The sequence below is a fragment of the Poecilia formosa genome, unplaced genomic scaffold (genome assembly GCF_000485575.1).
Source record: "Poecilia formosa unplaced genomic scaffold, Poecilia_formosa-5.1.2 Scaffold97, whole genome shotgun sequence".
NCBI classification, from domain to species: Eukaryota; Metazoa; Chordata; class Actinopteri; order Cyprinodontiformes; family Poeciliidae; genus Poecilia; species Poecilia formosa.
The window spans coordinates 1,210,216-1,230,769 of NW_006800036.1; the positions used below are offsets into that span (position 1 = coordinate 1,210,216).

At 38.5% G+C, this 20,554-nt stretch overlaps 1 protein-coding gene across 7 annotated transcripts in view; it reads left to right on the forward strand.

Moving 5' to 3' along the window:
• The window catches only part of mical2b (microtubule associated monooxygenase, calponin and LIM domain containing 2b), a 54,901-nt gene that overhangs the window by 7,320 nt on the left and 27,027 nt on the right, over window positions 1–20,554 (forward strand). For all 7 annotated transcript variants that reach the window (XM_016674552.1, XM_016674553.1, XM_016674554.1 and 4 more), the window contains exons 2-15: window positions 6,423–6,823; window positions 8,630–8,837; window positions 10,059–10,175; window positions 10,952–11,053; window positions 12,533–12,688; window positions 12,773–12,873; window positions 14,707–14,964; window positions 15,080–15,195; window positions 15,513–15,639; window positions 16,062–16,146; window positions 17,914–18,061; window positions 18,423–18,622; window positions 20,041–20,135; window positions 20,452–20,520. In XM_016674552.1, coding sequence (XP_016530038.1) covers window positions 6,560–6,823; window positions 8,630–8,837; window positions 10,059–10,175; window positions 10,952–11,053; window positions 12,533–12,688; window positions 12,773–12,873; window positions 14,707–14,964; window positions 15,080–15,195; window positions 15,513–15,639; window positions 16,062–16,146; window positions 17,914–18,061; window positions 18,423–18,622; window positions 20,041–20,135; window positions 20,452–20,520 — 2,046 coding nt within the window. In that variant the 5' untranslated portion in view covers window positions 6,423–6,559. The remainder of the gene's footprint in view (window positions 1–6,422; window positions 6,824–8,629; window positions 8,838–10,058; window positions 10,176–10,951; window positions 11,054–12,532; window positions 12,689–12,772; window positions 12,874–14,706; window positions 14,965–15,079; window positions 15,196–15,512; window positions 15,640–16,061; window positions 16,147–17,913; window positions 18,062–18,422; window positions 18,623–20,040; window positions 20,136–20,451; window positions 20,521–20,554) is intronic.

The window sequence follows — 20,554 nt, forward strand, 5'->3', positions numbered from 1 at the left end:
TATATATCTTAAACACTGTTGCATGGGAATTTCAGATCAAACTTTTCAGTTTACTTGCAGTCACAGAGGGCTAAGTTCATGTTTTTATATTCTCTCACATTAATGACCCACTTTTCTGTGCTGTGGTTTGTCCCCTGAGGAAAAACAAATATGTAGAAGATGGGAGTGTGGTCCCTCCTACAGCCCCTTATCTGAAGGTTAAGTATGGGTGTGTCTCTTTCAGCTGTGGACCAGGCGATTTGGCTTAAAGATATTCAGAAAAAAACACTCATTTTGCTTCTTTTCCAGAAATGCTTTTCAGTGCTGCCAAAAACTAGATTTTTTATTTATTTTTTTTATGACTTGGGAGGATTTACAAGATACACAGGTATTTCACAGGTAAAATATTAAACTGTTAAGTGTTTTTACTTCAAATTGGAAATCGCAATCTTAAAATATTGAAAAAAAATTACCAGTATTGCAGATTCATTTCTTTTCTGGACCATTAAAAAATGACAAAATGCTTTATAAAGTACTTTACAAAAGTGTTTATACAATGAACTTTTGTCACATTACAACTACAACAATCTATGTGTTCAGATTTTATGTGATAGACCAACACAAAGTAATGCGACATTGGGAAGTGTACGGAAATGGATAGTTTTCCTTTTCTTTTTTCAAATAAATTTCCCAAAAGTCTGCCATGCATTTGTATTGAGCTGTGCTTTTGCAACTCTTGAATCAATGGTTTAATAGATTCTTCATTTCTTTTCGGAGTCATGGCTGCAGTTTGTTGTTGGAGCAGCAGTCCACCAGACTAAATTGAAAGAGAGCAGAAAAGTGAAGCAGAGAGTGAATTGCCTAATATGCAGCTTCAGTTATCTGAGATTACCCTAAAAGCATGTTGTTGTTTTTGTTCCCTGATCATAATGATCATTATGCCTCATTTTTGTTCGGATGTGTTTTGACCTTGACAGTGGCTGAAATTAAATATTAAACAGTCCATTCATCAGATAAAGTTGGTTGTGTGCTGCATTTCTCGTGAAAGGCTCGTACTTCAAACTTTCACGTTTTCTTACTTACCGAATTCAGTCCAGAATAAATCGGGACTAGAACAGAAGCATGTTTGGGCCAAGACCTGAACTCTCTGCAGACATTTTCTTAAGTTCCAAGAATTTCATAACCTCCGCTATGTGAATGTAATATTTCCCATTCGTTTCAGTTTTCCCATTGTCATTCCTTCTTGCAGTTGTGTCTGTATTTTTCCTCTTTCTGGGAAATCCCGTCAGTCTGGGGAGGAACTTGTTGACTCAGCTTTGGTCTTCCTCTCACAGTGCTCTAAAAAAACATCCACAGGCTGTCGACAGCTCTGAGTTGCTGTGAGTGATTAACCTATAATGAAAATCATTAATCATTTCAACCGAGTGCCATACTGTGTGAAATCTGTAATGTCTACTAAATGTTGTTGGTTAAGCTGAATATATTTTTCTGTTTGTGCAATCAATTCTGAATTTGTGACCAATAAGTAGAACAACAGCAGCTCATTCATAATATAGTAATAAGAGCCAAAATATAAATTAAAAAAAATAATCTAAAATGATTGGGGGAAGAAATTAGATTCTGTCCTTAAATAGAGATTGTAAATATGATGAAGGTTTCTTTTTGTAGTTTTCTCATAGAAAGATAAAAAAAAAACACTTTTGGAAAGAGTTTCCTAAATTCATGCAGGTTGTCCTCTTGATGGAACAGGAAAAGAAGAAAAATAAGTCTGATTCAGTCTTTGCAAGAGCTCTATGAAATGGATTTTTTTTCTCCAAAATTACCCTTTTCTATTGTCACATTTTTAAAAGCACAATAGAGAAAATAAATAAATTTAAAGGGATTAGTATTTAGCTTAATGTTTTTCTAACAACATATCTTTATTATTAAGTTCTAAAGAATTTGCTAACTTGTTACATACAGCTAGTCTTTGGTTCATGTGCATCTTTCTCTGTTGACAATCTTTGCATTTTGCTGAGTTTACTCAAAAGTATGCTAATGCTAGCTTGCTTCTTCCCTTTTTTGATGTAACATGTTGATTATTTGGCTCATAAACAAAGTGCTATTACATCATTGTAGTTGTTATGCCAGCAATCCTGTCTTTTCTCATCCAATGTTTGATCTTCCAATGTGGATATCAATGTAAAGCGTGGAAAACAAAGACTCTGCTTTTATAGTGGATTTTGTTTTTAACGGTTAAACTCCCATTTAAACATTTAGACTGTTTTCCATCATTCAGAAATTACAGGGCCCTACCTGTACATTATCTCTGCTTTGGCAGATTGTCAACATGTTCGCCGGCGTCGTGTTGAATGTTACTTGTAGCATTAAATGAGAGAAGTGTTGCAGTTCACACCTTGTTTCTGGCAGCTTCCCTTGTTGTAAAAAATTTGATTAAATTGTGGAATCATTACGAGTGAACTGTCTCTTTGTTTGTGATCCAAGGACACAATGTTCCTGCTCTATTTGTCACTTCTACGCTTCAGTTGTTTGTGCCTTGGGCTTTCCGAAGCTGGTCTCTGATCTATAAAACCTGACAGACTGAATCTTTAACAACCTGATTTCTGATGTCCTCAAAGCTTCTTTAAGGTTTTCTTGTGCACCGGGACATTTTTCTTTCTTTTCTGCCGTTGATGTGGTGTGCCGCCAGACTTTCTTTAAACATGAGTGAGACTGGAAGCTGCTTCAGGTGATTTAAGTGATTTAAGCTTTCCTTTGTTGCCTTTTAAGACCTGGTTTAGTAAATATGAATCCTGATACTCATTTTTCATTGTGGAGTATTTACAAGTTGAATATATATATATAATAAAAAAATAGGCTCAAATATAGACTTTCTAAGATGATGATGATGATTAATTAGTACAGCATTGTGCAAAGATGGGTTTTAAATTTGATGCCAAAACTATATGGCAACATATTGCACTTTTCTCTTAAAGATATTCAGAAAAATGAGCTAAACTAACTTACATTGCATAAAAAAGAATATTAAACAAGAAGCGATTGTTTTTAAGAAGCTATTATGAACTACATAATAGAAAAAAATTAACTCCCTTTCGATAATATCTCCAAAAACATCACTTTGAGAATCCTTTTTTTTTCCTTTTCTGGATTGTAGACAAGTAGATGTACGACTGGTAATTGGTAAAAGTGCTAATGCAAAGAAAGTATCCTAAAGACCTTGTAGGGACATTTATTTGAAAAACTGTTTCTTCTTGGCTAACATGGGGACCTGGAGCCCTTAAATACCCTTAAATGCTGAAAAGCATTTGATGCTTGTGGGAATTGGTGGCTGTTTTGCCCTATTTAAAAGAGGCTTAATGTGAAAGCTGCAATATGCAAACCTCCTTGTATGCACGCACTGACACCCGATACCTTTTGGTATTCCTGACATGCTATGTATAAATATATATCCTCAAATGATGTCAATATTTTCTTTCCTGATATTGCATAGCAGCTGCTATCTATTGGCTGAAGTCATTTTGTGCTGGGAAAATGAGTTGGTCTTCATTTTATTAAATAATTTCAGTCACTTGTGAAAGATCTGCATTGAAAGAACATTTAGTAATTGGCCTGCATTAGTGACACAAAGTGGCCTACTTCAAAATACCTCCACCCCCTTAGACCTTCTTGTTTGTGTCTTTTTCCATTCCGTTCAGGTCATCAAAATATATTTTAAAATCAAATAGAACATTGTTTTTATGATTTAATTTGAGGAAAAAAGCTATCTGTATGCTCTATGTAAATATAAATAAATATAAAGGACACTTAGGGCCATAATAACTGAAATCATAATGGAAAAAGTGCCTTTTGTATTTTCTTAAATTATGTTCTCTAATACTAATATTAGTTTGATCTGAATATCTGAAATATAAAGTAAAAGTTATGTGATGGAGAAACTTGTTTTTCTAAAAACATTTTCAAGGAGTATGATGCATAAGACTGTTGTGTGTTTTTATTTTTATTTAACCAAATTCAAAGCCAAATGGTAAATCAAATAATCCACTGTTTGTTGGACTGGAAATCGTGGAAGTTTTCAGTTTCAATGCACTTAAATATTTTACACTGGCAATACATCCTGTACTTGAACTGTTGATCACCTGTTAGGACAGATTACACTGATTACCATTGATTTATTTGTTTATTTTTTTGCTTTCAAATTAGAAAGGCATTTGTTATATAAGCTAAATGGATATTTCGGTATGTTGGCATTTAGTCTCATTAAATCAGCTGAAATTATTTTTAACTGATACACTAAACAATTCCCTCAAAGTATTATCGGCTTTCCAAGGTAACGCGTTCCTCCAAAAGTAGGTCAGTTCCTCCTAATGACTCCAAAGGCTCTTATTTTCATGCAGAAAATGCACAATGGACCCAGGCATAATTATATTTAGTTGGCTGACTCAGACTAAAGTGAAGAGAACGTGATGCACCAACAAATGTGGAAGAAGATAATACATTTAACCACTTCCTGTTGAAAACTCCCAGTGCACACCCTCCCAGTTGTTGAAACATAAACAAAAAAAAAAAGCTCCCAAGATTGTGCTCTTTCCCATACCCTTCTAGCCTCTAAATGCACATATTTTATTTTTTTTTCTACATAGACCAGTTGATTATGCTGCTTATATTAAGCCTGATGATCAGAGATGGCCAGATAGGGTGGCATGTCCCTGAGCTCTCACACCAGAATTAAATGCTAGGAAACAAATTTCAGTCAGCGTTTGGGAATACAAAGAGGAAAGATGTGGAAGCTTTTTGTCTTGGCAGGGCTTGGACTTACATAAAAGGTCTGAGGCGTGTCACTTTGTAAAGAGAGTAATGGTAACTGAGACGCTGCTGTGTGCTGCCAAACTGTTAGGAAGCTGAGACCTGAGAGCCCCCCTGGGCCAGTCAGGGACTCTGAGAAAGTGTAGGTCGCTCTCTGATCACCGCAGAATAAAAGAACCAACCAGGTGTTGTTTTCCTTCTGCACGGACAATCTACCACAAAGGGACCTTGGACATTCTTCATGATCACAAGTCTGTCGAGATTACCAGCAGTGTTATCTGAGAGAAACTTGGCTTCTCTACGCTCGTGCTGCGAAGGAGCTTCCACGAGCGTAAAAGAATAATACCGAGAGGCTTCCAGCAAATGTGACCTGGTGCTCACCTCCGAGTGAGACGTCATTCAGGAAATGTTTGACTCTGGCTGTGGATAATTCATGCCTGTTGTTGGGTGGAGTTTGGGAGCGGAAAACAGTCCCTTATTACAGGTTCCGAGTCAGGCCTGAGGAAAATATTAAGTTTGCTTTTATCAGTTTCCATGTCTGGATAAGTTTGGGGAAATGGAAACTGGACATTAAGTAATGCTTGAATTTTCAGACTCTGTTCTTTAAAATACTTTTTAAGAAATGAGCCTTGTTTTATATATTTGTGATTTACTTGTATGGTTGTAAAGACATAATTCTGCAGCTGAAATTGCAAAAAAAAAAGGTTTAAGGTTTAAAGTGTGAATATTTACCAGCTTGTTGCATAGATGACTTAGTTAGGCACAAAGGATAAGAATCAAGAAAATATTTATGGTAGACTGGGGAAATAAAAATCTCTCATGTGTTTGTGAGAATTAAACAGTTTTTCCTTGAAGAAACAAAGCACCTAGTCTTCTAAGGGAACAGTTAGTATTATCTGTAGTTAGTGCCTCCACAATTTGCCGCTGGTGTAAAATTGTAGCTGTGTAACTGTGAAAATGATTATTTCTTTCTGTGCTATTGGAGTGTTTGAGTTTCTCCCATGACCGCTCAGCTGATCTCCACCGAAAGCATAAATCTGTCCTAATCCTGTCAGGCATTCAGCGGAGCTGCAGAAGAAAAACATTTCTTAGTTCCAGAGGAAGATATGTTGACAATTATTACTGTTTTAAAGCAGCAGGTTTGTTGATGTCAGGTGAAGAAGTTGGGATATAAAGTTGGTCAAAGCAGCAAAACATCGGATAGTGAAGGTTTGTAATTGTGAGCCACGAACCTTGGCTCAGAAGAAGGATTTTACCAACAGAAAAACGATTTTAGTAAAATCCTTTTTACTAAATGTTTTTATTTTTAAAAAGATTTAAAAAAAATATTTAGAATAAAATATATTTTTCACAATTGGTTATTATTTTTGTTTGGCTCTTTCTACAACTAATTGATAAGAGTTCAAAACTGTAGCAGTAAACACAAAATCCTAGGGATTGGTTAATTTTACTTATAAAATGCAACTATCAGTAAGTTTTGCTTTTGACTTTTATCAGCTCTCTAAGTTATAAATGTACTAAGCAGCAGACACAAGTTCGCCAATCTTAATAGTTGCTGTTAAAACCCGTTTGTCCCATAGACAACAATGCTACTTGCCTTGTATTCTCTCTGACAATTTGTTTTCTTCTTCTTGTTCCAGAGACATTTAATTGTGAAATGATACAGCAGCTAAAACTTCAGTTCTAGCAGTGGGAAACAAGAGAAACTGGACGAGTCACAAAGGAACGGCGGAGGCAGAGTTTTTAAGAAGCTGGGACTCTGTTGCAATCAGAGCAGATGGGCGAGACGGAGGATGAGCGGACGGCTCAGGCCAGCCAGCTCTTTGAGAACTTTGTCCAGGCGTCCACATGTAAAGGAACCCTGCAGGCCTTCAGCATCCTCTGCAGACAGATGAAGCTGGATCCTTTGGACCACGGCAACTTCTTCAGCTCCTTGAAGGCAGCAGTCAGCTCCTGGAAAGTCAAGGCCTTGTGGACAAAATTAGACAAACGGGCACAGCAGAAAGTGTACAACCAGAATAAAGCCTGCCAAGGAACGAGGGTAAGAGCATGTTGCTGAGAAATCCTTAAAAACTTACATTTTATTTCAAAAGGTTTTGTCAAATTACTTGTTTGGGCTCTTTTACTATGCGTTTTTGGTTCGGAAGATGAAGTAAAATTAGAAAAAAAAAAAACCCTACTTGATGTTAACCCTTTCAGAAGGGTTAAACAAACATGTGAACAGAGATGTGACTAATCACAGCAAACTGATCCACTAGTATTCCCAGTTGTTGAAAATGTCATAGTTTCGTTATATTTATCCCCTTGGTTGCAGACAAAAAATGATGAAAAAACAACAAATGTTTGCAATGGGTAATACAAACCACATAAAATTAAACAGTTGAACAAGCTTATGTAACAGAGATAACTTGCATATTTTTTTTCTTTAAAAGATGCCCCATTTTGGTGGCAGTCTTTGATAGCAGCTTGTGGCCTGCAAAGAAGTAACTTATTAATATGTAATGTGCAATCTGATCCCATGATCAAACATATTTCTGCCCAGAAAGGGTCAAACATAGCAGTGTCATACCCAATCAATATGTAATCAGGCTGAAATCAGGTGCTGATCAGTGTTCAGCTTTATAGTGCAAACTTCTATGGAGTCTTCATGGAGTCCATCAGAAGATGCAGATGCTGTTGAAACATCAGTCTCAATGAAGTTTGCAAAATAAAAGCTGAAAACTGGTCAGCGACCTCCTGTCCTTTCTGCATTTGAAAAAAATAAAGGTAGGCTTGTTTGCAGTTGAAAGATTGTGTTGAAGTTCTTTTGACTACTTTAGACACTTAATAACTCTTCGGTCATCTTGGTATTTTGCGTCAAATAGGTTGGTTACAGCAGAGCTTCTGGGTCCTGATCCACAGGCCACAATGTTTTGGATGTTTTAGATGTTTTCCTGATTCAACACACCTGGCGCAAAGGAATGAATAACCTCAACAGCTTAGCATCAAGTCTTGCAGGGTTGGAGCGTGCAGAGCAATTAGCCCCAAGCGATAGGAGCAGGAAACACTGGTTTATGGTACAAACAGACAAAGCAGTGAAACATTTGCCGGTTTAACTGTGCTGCATAACTTTTAACAAGGCTCAAAACACAGTTTGGAACCTAAGCTCTCAAATTTGGCATTTCATGTGCTGCGTTGTTCTTTGACCATGTATGTAGACATGTTTAAGCAGCACTTTTGACGTTGTATTGGAAAGACTTCATATCTTCAAGGAAGAGATAAGACTTTAAGTGAAGGAGGGGGGAAACAGGCCAGAGACTTGCAGAAGGGAGATTAACACAGAAGGGCTGGGTAGAGGGCTAGCCAGAAATAACAGCTCAGCTATTATTCCAGACATTTTTTTTCTGGAGAAACGGCTATTTGGAGATGAAGGACGGTGGACGTGGAGCTGGGCGGACCGTGTTCTCTGAAACCAAATGTAAAATCCAAATGAGAGGACAGCATTCTTTAATCCCTGCAACTCGATCGTCTCCATATTTGGTTGCGCTACATGCAAGGGGGGAGTAGAATGCATCAGATCATGCCCCTCAAAACACTTGCTAAGCGCTACAGTTTAACATCACAAAATGCCAAACTTTTCCTTAGCATTGCTTCTGTGCCTCGTTCTATGCGATGAGGAGCAAAACCTCTAAACCACACTGATGGTGAGGACCTACTTACACTCTGTTTTTAGGGGAACAAAAGAAAAATGTTCAAACAAATATGACTGCACTGCATTAAGTATTTACACACCATCATCAAACAGAACATCCTACCTGCTCAGACTGCATCTCATCCTCACTCATTTCATACCTTCTGTTACTCCCAGTGTCTGATCATCGGTGGCGGCCCCTGCGGCCTGCGAACGGCCATCGAGTTGGCCCTGCTCGGCTGCAAAGTGGTGGTGATCGAGAAGAGGGACACCTTCTCCAGGAACAACGTGCTCCACCTCTGGCCCTACACCATTCATGACCTCAGGGCTCTCGGGGCCAAGAAGTTCTACGGAAAGTTCTGCGCCGGCGCCATCGACCACATCAGTGAGTGTTCTCTCTTTTTGTTGCGTTATTTCAATTCCAAAAATAGAGCTGTCTTTAAGTAAGTCGTAAAGAACAAAAAGCTGACTGGATGTCAACAACAGGACAAGGATTTGTTTTTACTGTGTGTAGAATCACTATCAAGGAAGTAGACTTCTAGCTGAGCCTCATAAGAAGTTTATCTTTCTGTGTGTTTGTCCTGTAGCTAGTAGATGGCGTATTTGTGTCTCTGAGAGGAGAGCTCATCTTATCTTCCAGGTCTGATTTTTTTTAAATTTTTTTTTATCACCATTGCTGCCCTTATCTGCAGCAACTCTTACATATTATTACCCTTGGCTGAGAATACGACAGCAGGTTTACCTCTGACTTCTTTTAAGGGACAAACTGTGTTTGTTCCTGAAAACAGCAGATTTTGAACCACAACGCATCATCGCAGCCCTGTATTTAGCTCCACCAATCTAACAGTCTACGCTGATGAGATAAAAAATATTCCCCACACCATGATGCTGCCACCACCATGTTTCACTATGGGAACGGCGTGTGCAGGATCATTTGCTGTGTCTGTTTTCTGCCACATAGTGCTTGCATGAAATACAAAAAAAAAATTGTGGAGCATCTTTTTCTACATATTTTTCCGTCTCCCCTACAGAATTCATGGCAAACTGCAACTAGAGGATTTTCTGGATTAATTTCAACAATGGATATCTTCGTCATGTTAATTCCTGCAGCTCCATCAAAGTTACCATGTGCATATAATGTGCTTTTATGATAAATGCTCTCCTTGCATGTTTATTTGAATGGCCATATCTTGGTAGGGCTTCAGATAGAGTTAAAGCCCTTCTCCCTCTTCAACCCATCTGCTACATTCTTGTGTTTTCAAGACAATGCATCCTTATTTGTATTCTTTAGCAAACCTCTCATGCTGCTCAGAGCAGCTGTATTAATATTGAGATTAAATTATACATGGCCAAACGTCTGAGAGCAGCAGGTAGCACAGGATTTTATTAATGGTTACAATGTAAAAATGGCCAAATACAAATGCAGGCTACACTTTTCATATTGTATTTATTTAAAAAAAAAAGAAACAATGTTTCACTCCCCTTAACAATTTCATACTGTTATGTGTTGGCAAAAGACATACGATCCCACTAAAGTACATTGGCGCTTGTGGCTGTAACGTGACTGAACAACCCGTTTTCAAAGCACCGTTTGCTCCCTCTTCAGGTATCCGCCAGCTGCAGCTGATGCTGCTGAAAGTGAGTCTGATCCTGGGAGTGGAGATTCACGTCAATGTGGAGTTTGTAAAACTTCTGGAGCCTCCGGAGCAGCATACGGAAGACGGTGAGTCATCTCAGTTGGATGTTACCTTCTCTGTGCAGTTCTATGAGATGACACTTTTTTGTTTGTTTTTGGGAGAAGAAAGCCAGTTTATTCCATGAAGGTCTTGGGTACAAATCTTTTGAGAATCCACTCTTAAGAGAGTAGTTTCACACCTCCAAATTAAGTTAAGAATGTCAGATTGGTCTCTAATACAAGTTCTCAACAAGTACAGGAACAGACCAGTGAATGTATAAACAGGGTTATCCTTGTTTAAAAGGGTCGTGACCAGCAGTGACATGATGGCACTTACTTGCACATGTCGGCTATATAAGGAAAGCTCCCTTGATGTCACATATGTTGAAGTAAACAGATAAGTTCTGGCAGAGTGGAAAATAAAGCTATTGATAGACTCTGCTCTGTTTCCCAAAGCAATTCCTAAGAGACAGTCATGTTTTAGCTCTCCAAAGAACACAACAGAAGAATTTTAGAGACTTTTTTAATAAGCCGCCCTACATCAGGCAAAACGCAAGCAAGCAAATTTAGGGCATTTACTTCAAAACAGCAGCACTCGTTTTTGCTAATCTTACTTTTTTTATATATACAATGTTTTTTTGTTTTTTTAACACTAAGAACTTATTGTGTGTGAACCTTTACATCTGTTGCTACGCCTGAATTTCCCCTTTGCGGGACAATAAAGGTTGCTTCTATTCTAATAAGACTGGAATGGAAAACAACTTATTTTAACTTTGATTTTGTTCTAAATATTCCATTAATCTCATATTTTTTGTTTTTCTTAGGTCCTGGTTGGCGAGCAGAACTCCGGCCCTCCAATCATCCAGTCTCTGACTTTGACTTTGATGTGGTGATCGGTGCAGACGGTCGCAGAAGCACATTAGATGGTGAGGGTTGACCTTAACTCAGAACTGTGAAGCATTGTGGGGGAGTAAGTGCTGACAACCGGTTCAACATGAGAGACAAAGAAAGTTTTGCTACTGACCCACATTGAGGAAGCTCGTTCTGGCACCGAGGCATTTCCTGTTGACATAGTTTCAACTGAATATGTTTTTATGTGGTTGTGTGTGAAGGTTCATGAACTGGATGAGAGCCGTTACCTTTCTGTCCAAGAATAATAAATAAGTCTCATGCTTGTTTGTTCAAGAATCTGTATTCTAAATATACAGTCATATTGGCAAAAGTATGTGCATGTCTTCCTTCACTCATGGACTTGACCCGTTCTGAGGCTCAATATGATGTCTGATCACCCTTTGCAGTTTTAGTAGCTTCAATTTTTCTAGGAAATCTTTCCTCAAAGTGTACGACTTTATCTTTGGGAGTATTTGGTCATTTTTGTCTGAAGCAAATTTATGAGGTCAATCTTGGACAAGGCTCACAATTTGTGCTCTAATTCATCCCTAATAGTGATCAGTTGGGTTGAGGTCAGAGATTTGTGCAAGCCTTTTGAGATGTTTATGGACATTATTTTACACTGGTGTGTAATGACTTGGAACAGGAAGGTGCAGTCCCCAGACCAGTCCTTCAAAGCTTGGATAGTAATATTGTCCAAAATATCTTGATATACAGAAGCATTACGAGTTGCTTTCACTTGAACTATGGCGCTTAGATCAAGTCCCAAAAAACACCCCTACATGATCAGCTCCGCACCAAAACGCAGCACGTTGTGGTCAAGCAAATGCCAGTCTCCTGGCAACTGCCAAAACCACATTAATTTGATTTGACTAGACTTCCTGCAAGCAACTCATTCTTTTCCCAATGTTTGTAGAATTAATCTGCACATCTAGGTATTGACTTATCCTGGCCTTGGAAATTATTAGAAAACATAAAATTAATTGATTTAGAGGGGTAAGTGAATAGTTTTGGCCGCTTATAGTCATATTCAATACATTAGAAGAGAATGTCCTGATTAGTTTCTTGTCAGATTAAAAGTACCTTTCGAAAATGACTTTTAAGCTGACATTAAACATACTTTTCTATAATTCTGTTTTTAAAAATGTATGTTTTTTGTTGGTCTATGTAATATTCAAATATTAAATGTCTCGATGTTTCGATGAACTTTTGAAATAAAGGTGGTAAACATCAGTCTTAATCAAATTGATTTATAGAATGCTTTTCACTTGAGGATGGAGTTACTGAAATGAACTTTCTATTAATATTCTAATTTATTGAACGGGGCTGTACCATACTTACAAAGTAATAACCACTTCTTGCTCATGATGAGTTGCTTTCTAAAGGTGCCTTTTCAGACTACAGTAAACCTTTTTTAATTGCTTTTAGCTTCCTGCCTGGTTATGCATGTGTTAATTAAAAACAAATATGAATTTGCATCCTTCCCCCTTTAATTCCTAACCTCTTCTTGGCAGGTTTCAGTCGCAAGGAGTTCAGAGGAAAGTTGGCAATCGCTATAACAGCCAACTTTGTCAACAGGAACACCACAGCAGAAGCTAAAGTTGAGGAAATCAGCGGCGTCGCCTTCATCTTTAACCAGAAATTTTTTCTGGAACTGAAAGAGGAGACGGGTAAATTGTGTAAATGTGTCAAATTTTATGGATGACCTGCAGCTCTAAAGGGATCTGTGTTAAACAACATGCTCAAATTTCTAGGAATTGATTTGGAAAACATTGTTTACTACAAGGACAACACCCACTACTTTGTGATGACTGCAAAGAAGCAGAGCCTGTTGGACAAAGGGGTCATCATAAATGTGAGTTTAGCTAACAGTAATCTATTGTGTTTGATGCATCACCAGTAATATTTAAGCTTTCTTTACCGGCTGTTTCTGCCAATGACAAAACAGTTTGACTCCAAAATATTCTGCAAATTTTATGAAAATGGATTAAAAAGGCTATGATATTTAAAAGAATGGACAATTGGAATTCTGTTTAGTTGTACAGTAAATCCATCCATAATAAGTGACAACTAGAAAATTTCTTTAGACATTTAAACGCGGCCTGCCAAAGTGTGCCTGCTGGTTGGAACCCAGCATTCTGACGCTAAAAATTAGCATCAATGCTAAAGTAAGCTACAGTGTACTCAATAGCATGTGGAGAGCCACAAGCATGTTGAGTAACATGGACTTACTCCGTTCAGTATGTTAAAATTAGTGCATAAGCTAAAATTAGCCTAAATTTCCAGGTTTTGTGGGACAAAAAATAGCTAACAGTTTATTTTTAGGGAAATAGTACAGACATTCAACACAAAAGTAAAAATTTGATCTATATTTCATGGCAGTTTGTTAAAAACCCATTCAACCCTTAACACCAAATTAATAAATAATATTATTGTGAAATATAAGCTCTTTTGAAACTTATGTTTCAGAGGAACATGCATTTCTTTTTAATGTTTTAATTGGGTACATTAGTTGTGTAACTCCTGTGAAGTGGCTCCTAACTAACTGTTTGTGGATAATAATCTGAAATGTTTCTGCCCAGCTGTGGTAGAATTTTTTATTTTGGGTTGTTTTGTTTTCTTTAGCTTCTTGTATAATTTTCAAAGGGATTAGAGGAGAATGTGGTTTATAAATATCTTAATTTCTTCCTGTTAAGTGGTGGCACACCGAGAGCACTGGTTGGAGCGTACTGTTTAAGGAAACAGGCAGCTCATTGTTTTATGTCATGCAGCTTTATTTCAAAAGTATCACTGGTGTAATATGTTTTGCAACCTTTAGTGTTAATAAAAGTGAATGAAGCTTGTCTATTCTGCTTTGTTCTATTTTTATTTTTATTTTTTTTTCATAAAGATTTATAGTTTTCTAAAGACATCCTTTTACGGACCAGAAAATCACAACATTTAAAGTGAAGTCCCAAAGCTGGGAGTCAGATGGCCTTTTGGGAACACAGAAAGGTTTGTGTGCTGACCAGTGTAGTGAGTGATTGCACTGCACAGCCGATGATGATAAACAGGGCTCTAATTAAAGCATTCCACCTCTCACCTTTATTCCATTTCTCTCACAGCATATATATATAAAAAAAAAAAATCGTTCCTTGCATGGAAGAAATCAGACAGCAGAAATGGTTATTTGCAAGTGACAAATGTTTTCAGAGTAAGCTTCCAGTTGTTATTTGAAAACCTTTTGTTAACAACACAAATTCTTACCATGCAGTTTTGGAACTAATCCATAATACAAACTTTTTCCATATGCATTATCCAAGCACATACGCAGGTGCTGAAGTGCTGCGCTGCTGAGCCCCCAGTGGTCTCCCTCTCATCTTACATTGGCTGTTGGTGCCGAGTGAAATCTCCCTCCGACTGCTGGGTCAAAACCCACGCACACAGCACAGGCGTCAGAGGCCACATGGCTGACCTATAACGGCGCCATAGCTTTCTGTCATTGTGACACTCATGCAAGGATTGCATTTAACACTCTTTTTACACAAACAAATCAGATGAGAAATGTTTTCCGCTGAAAGAAAAGCTCCATGAATTAGCCTGTAGCAGCTAAATATTATAAATAGGCTATTTTTGAAAACGGTTTATGTACTTGTGTAGTATTTTAAAAATTTTGCCTGAAGTTTTAGGGCTCCTCTTCTTGTTCCAGGACTACATAGAAACGGAGCGGCTGCTGAATTCTGACAACGTTAACCAGGAAGCGTTGTTGTCGTACGCTCGTGAGGCTGCGGACTTTGGCACCAACTACCAGCTGCCGTCGCTGGACTACGCCATCAATCACTACGGGCAGCCAGACGTGGCCATGTTTGACTTTACCTGCATGTACGCATCAGAGAACGCCGCCCTGATTAGGGAGAAACATGGACATGAGCTGCTGGTTGCGCTGGTGGGAGACAGTCTTCTCGAGGTAAGAGACACTGTTTTTTTTTGCTTTTGGTTGTACGTTTTGTCAGGGCAGGAATAATCGTTGTCCTTTTTGTTCTTCTTTGACACCATGTTGTTTTTGTTTTTTTTGATTGCAGCCTTTCTGGCCGATGGGTACTGGTTGTGCTAGAGGCTTTCTGGCTGCCTTCGACACGGCTTGGATGGTGAGGGGCTGGGCACAGGGAAAGAGCTCCTTGGAGATACTGGCAGAGAGGTGAGGATGTGTTGCTTCCCGCAGATTGAAATTAGTGTAGTTTTATCGCTTCGTTGAGTAAGGACGTATAGCGACGTTAAAATGACACGATACTTGTGTAGTCTGTCTAGTATATCTAGTTTAATTCTTGTGGAGTTGCTTAGTCAGCATGTGACTTCTGGTGGATAAGAATCCAAAGCTTCGAATATGAAATCTTGTCTCTCTGAGACTCTTATTTCAAAGTAAGAAAGGAAGTAGTATTTGAGCCATCTTATTTTGATAGTTACAAATAAACGACTAACATGCTGTGTTTAAAATGTGTCACCCTTCTCTATCAGGGAGAGCATTTACCGTCTGCTGCCTCAGACCACACCGGAAAACATCAGTAAAAACTTTGAGCAGTATACGATTGATCCTGCTACCCGCTACCCGAACCTGAACTCCAGCTGTGTACGTCCACACCAGGTTGGTGATTATTTTCCAAAGTTGTATTCAAAGGAACTTTTTTTTTTTTTCCCCGAAGCAGGAAGTAATGGCCTCCTTATCTATTAGCAAGATTGGACATGTTTTAGCTGAGTTCAGCAGCAATCGCCACAAACTGAGATCAAATCTCTCAATCCTCTGTATTTCCAGATGAAAACACGAAGAAGTGACTGACTATGTTGTAGCATGGAAATGCTTGTGTTAAAAATGAAAGCTGTTAGAAGAAACTTTGATCTCACATCTTTTTTAAAAGAGATTCTTTACAGAGTAGGCTTTTTTTCAGCTTTTGTAAAATATTACCTTATTGGGTCTGCCTTAATTCACTGAAGTGGTTCAAATATGTGTTTAAATTGGGTTTTTAAACTAGAAATATTTTTTCACCCATGCCTATATGTTTCTTTCAGGTTCGTCACTTATTCATTGATGGTCAATCGGGTCTGGTTGAAAAAGGAGGGCTGTCACGAAGACCAGTTAACCTGCCTAGAAAAGGTAAACATTCCTAAAAATAATATTTAAAAAATGCATTTATTAGCCAAAGTTCAGAGCCAAGCTTCTTTTTTAAATGTTTGATTTCAAGGAATTAGGGTTTCCTTAAGATATTGGAAAGTTTTTCTCTTTTTTTTTTTTTTTGGTTCCTCCCTACTCTCTGTTGTCAGAAACTTGGAAAATTTCAGCATTCTGAGAGGAAAAATTGAGGATGAAATGGAAAAAATAAAAATGTAAAGTGTGTTTATATTGTAGAAAAAAAAATGTGAACAAGGGGCTCAGAATTTCAGTGTTAGAAACAAATTCCTCCAAAACGTTGTGCATATCAATAAACATCTCAGGGTGATTTAAGCTTTGAATGAGTCTGGAACGTTTGTCAACCAGAGTGATGTACCTGTGGACAAATGTTTGACTTCACAACATCATCTCTAAGGTTTGTTATTGGATGGACTGTCTGCGTCAGTCCTGGAAGCTAATTTATGAAGTTAGTCACTGGCAACCTTTGACATGTTGACTTTACGTTCTGTCTAATGTCTACGATCGCCACCGCTTTGCTTTGTGTTTATATTTAATTAATATCTGAGCGAAAAACCTGACTAACTTTTTACGTTGTGTTGGGGAAAATAATAAACATTAGAGTGAACGTTTCCCCAGCCCTCTCTCTGCTGAAACTTTACCTTTGTCTGAGTCACAGGCTTGGCGCACCTCGTCAGACAATACTGCCGGATAACATTACGCTCATATGAGGGTCAGAATTGATGCCTTTCACAGACGTGTGCTGGCGTGATGTGCTTTGGTACCGATTTGAAAGCTGTTCAAGGGCCTGTCCTGACAAGTGTGGGCTCATTGTGAGTGGAGTGTGAGTTGGATCACTGACCTGGTGATAAATTGAGAACAGGAGACGTTGTAAACCTCAGGTTCTTGAGCACAAACGTATCCACGGACCTCACAGCACAAGCTGTCTGATAAAAAAAATAAATAAATAAATAACAGCCGCAATTACACTTTCTGCAAACTCCCTGTAAGAGCAACCAACGTCAGGATCATCTGACGTCATTCTAAAGTAACTGGACTTATGGCAGACTGATGTGGTCAATTGGAAAGTAACCAGCAGAAAACTAACCTGACTTAAATGACCTATTCATCCCCTGCTGTCACTAGAAATCATCCAGTATCAGTGACTGGAAATGGCGTTTATTTTATAGTTATGGCATATCTTAGTGCTTCAGAATGTCTTTTATTCATAATTTTATTATTGGTAAATTGATTTATTTATGCTTTGTTCTACTTTTGTCTGTACAGTACTGCAACAACCAGTAAGCACATCATTGTTCCTGCTTAAACTGTTAGAATAAGCAAAAGTCTTTAGATTTTCACACACTACATTAATAATGGAGCCACCTCCTCTGTAAACAAATCCTGATATGGGATTGAAAGCTTGTTTGGCTTGTCAAATTGCATGAAAGTGTGCAAGTTCTGGTTGTTTTCTAAGTAGGACATATCGGGATAAGTTTCTGCTCTACTGCCAAGGTTAGTCCTGCTTTAGCTTCAGAAAGTGGACCAGCTCGCTTGGCTCAAGTCCAAAAGAACACACAGTTCGAACACTACAGCGTCGACACCATTTCAGAAAACTTTCCAGTCCGGACAAAAATAAAACACACTGGGGAAAGCGATACAGGGACGTTTTCTGCCATGAAAATGTTGTTCCTTCCTTTGACTCTGTGCGGCAGTCTTGACTGTATGCACCAACATGTCATTTCTTTCTTGCAGAATCTGAGGTGCGACCTAGTCGACTCCTAACCTGGTGTCAGAATCAAACTCGGGGTTACAGGGGAGTGGATGTCACCAATCTCACGTCATCCTGGAGGGACGGTCTGGCCCTGTGTGCCCTCATTCACCGGCAGAGGCCTGAACTCATGTAAGGATGCTCACAAACGGACACTCGGCACATTCAGGAAGCGCGCGTGGAAATGATGAGCTGTGGTTCAAGGTCTGCTTGAATGTTCAGGATGATACCCATCCTTTACGAAACGTAATGCAAACAGTATTTAGTCTTCTGGACCTTTTATTTCAAACGAAACAAATTCTCTGTTCAGATCATATTGGAAATAAATCTCAGCCATAAACAGGCTGACTTGATCTTGATTGGGTCTGTTCCTCACTAAGAGCTAAGAAAATTGCTTCTTTACGTGAATGAAATTGGATCTCTTCGATAAATTCAAAATCCAAATTGGATATAAACAAATCTCACATTTGATCTCATCCTCCGCCTGTTTCAGCGACTTTGACTCCCTGAACGAGGAGGATGCGGCGAGGAACAACCAGCTGGCGTTTGACGTGGCTGAGCGCGAGTTCGGCATCCAGCCAGTGACTACAGGAAAGGAGATGGCTGCCAGAGCTGAACCAGACAAGCTGCTGATGGTCCTCTACCTCTCCAAATTCTTTGAGGCCTTCAGGAAGTCATCGCTGAACAACAATGGTCTGTCTTTGTAACAGTTGTGTGCTGATTCATGGAAGTTTTTCCAGAGACGTTAGGACAATCGTCCTGAAATGTTTGAGGCAAATTTTACTAAGGCAAACTATTTACAAAATATTTCAGAAACTTTCAACTTGTTTTCCAACACTCGTTTAATTTTTAAGTCTTGTGTCTGAGGAGGAAATCAACTCCTGTTGACTTAACAGAGACAAATTTGCTCCGGCTTGTTCTCCTTTTTCCTGTTGAACAGTAGACGTTCCTATCTTGCCGGCGCAAAATGACAAATTCAGCACCTTATCGAAACACTTTAGGGCCTGAAGGACTGCGAGCACGTTTTCCTTTCTATCTGCCACACAGGCTTCAGTTGCATGTTACACAACTGTGGTCAGGTTGGTCCCTGCCAGAAACCATACTGGTATGCACGCTATGTCTGCGGAAGCCTATCCGGTCACATCCGTGTAACTCCAGAAGCCTTCCTCTCTGCTCGCTCCACCACTGCTGGCGACTGCCACGGCTTCACTTTTCATATGTAGCTCTAAATGTTCAGCAGACTTCTGAGTCGCCCCTGTAATTCAAACCTGTGAAAGCCAGGAAAAATTACAGACTGTAAATGAGCATTCCCACAGTCCGTTTGGACCACCAGATTATTGAGGTGGTTGGTTGGGTATATTAGGACATGAATGAGGTTTGCGTGTTTTCTTTTTTTTTTAAAGATTACTTTCAAATAATTTCCACTGTAAATGTTTAGTTTTCTCTCTAATGTTCAGTAAGAATTCAGACGCCGCCTCTAAAAACTGCTACTTCAGCAATATTGCTATCTGTTCTTTTGAAAATACCTGTGCTGACTTCAGCTGTCCCATTTCTTCATACAAGTACCTATTATAAAGTCACCAAATTATACTAAACTGTCTTGCAGTAGTTGTCTGCAGTTGCTGAGTGAAAGTCTCACCCTTCTCCACATAATCAGACAGTATTTTACTCCAGAGACTTGAACCGCAGTAAAATAATCAAGTAAAAGGAAACATTCTGTCAAAACTGGGGCTGGGACGGTATTGCATTAATTTTGATTAATTAATAATATAGATTTTAAATTGCTAAAGATTTTAGCGCAATTAATTGCATTTTTCTTTACGTATAATGTCTCACCTTTATGTATTTTAGTAATGAATTTTACAAACAATTCAGGCAATTAACTAGTACTGGTAAATGGCCTGTGTTGGTATCGCACCTCACACTAGATTAACCCATTCGCACGCTTTGAATGTACGCATATTATGTTTTATATATTGTGGGACTTTAACTTTAGTCGCATCTTTTCTTGCGACATTAATGCTTCCTTTATCTTGTGATTTCAAACTGCTTATTCAGTTTTGTCAGGACAGAAACTGATAACCAATAATTGCTGTTTGTTCGTTCTACAGTCCCCAAGGAGCCAGATGAAAATGGTGAAGAATATCCACCTAAATCCAACCACAAAGTGCTGAACTTGCCTCAGCCCAGGAAGAGGATACCCAGGGTAAAAATGTTTACATTTCCTTGAAGTGCATGCAAGGCATTATATTTTATCCCAACAGTGTAGCAGTTTGCCATTAGATCTATATTTACTCCTTCAAATCTCAGCATTTGATTAGGGAAGCCATAGGTAGAGAAGTTGTGCAATGTAGTCTCAGTGCAATCTCTTTTTAAAGTTTAGCATCCATTTTCCTAAAAGACAGTAAAGTTATTTCTGAAGTAATCCAGTCAATGGGTGGCATGCTTTTTTTTAAATGATTATTTAAATACAAGGTGTATTAGTCCCTCTGTGAGTTAATCTGTAATGTGGGCTCCTCTAGGATGAGAAGAAAGCAGAGGATGATTCTGTTAACAAACGGAGACGGAAAGGAAGCGGCTACCTCACAGAGGTATTCGTCTGGAAAACTCTTTTGCATTAATAAA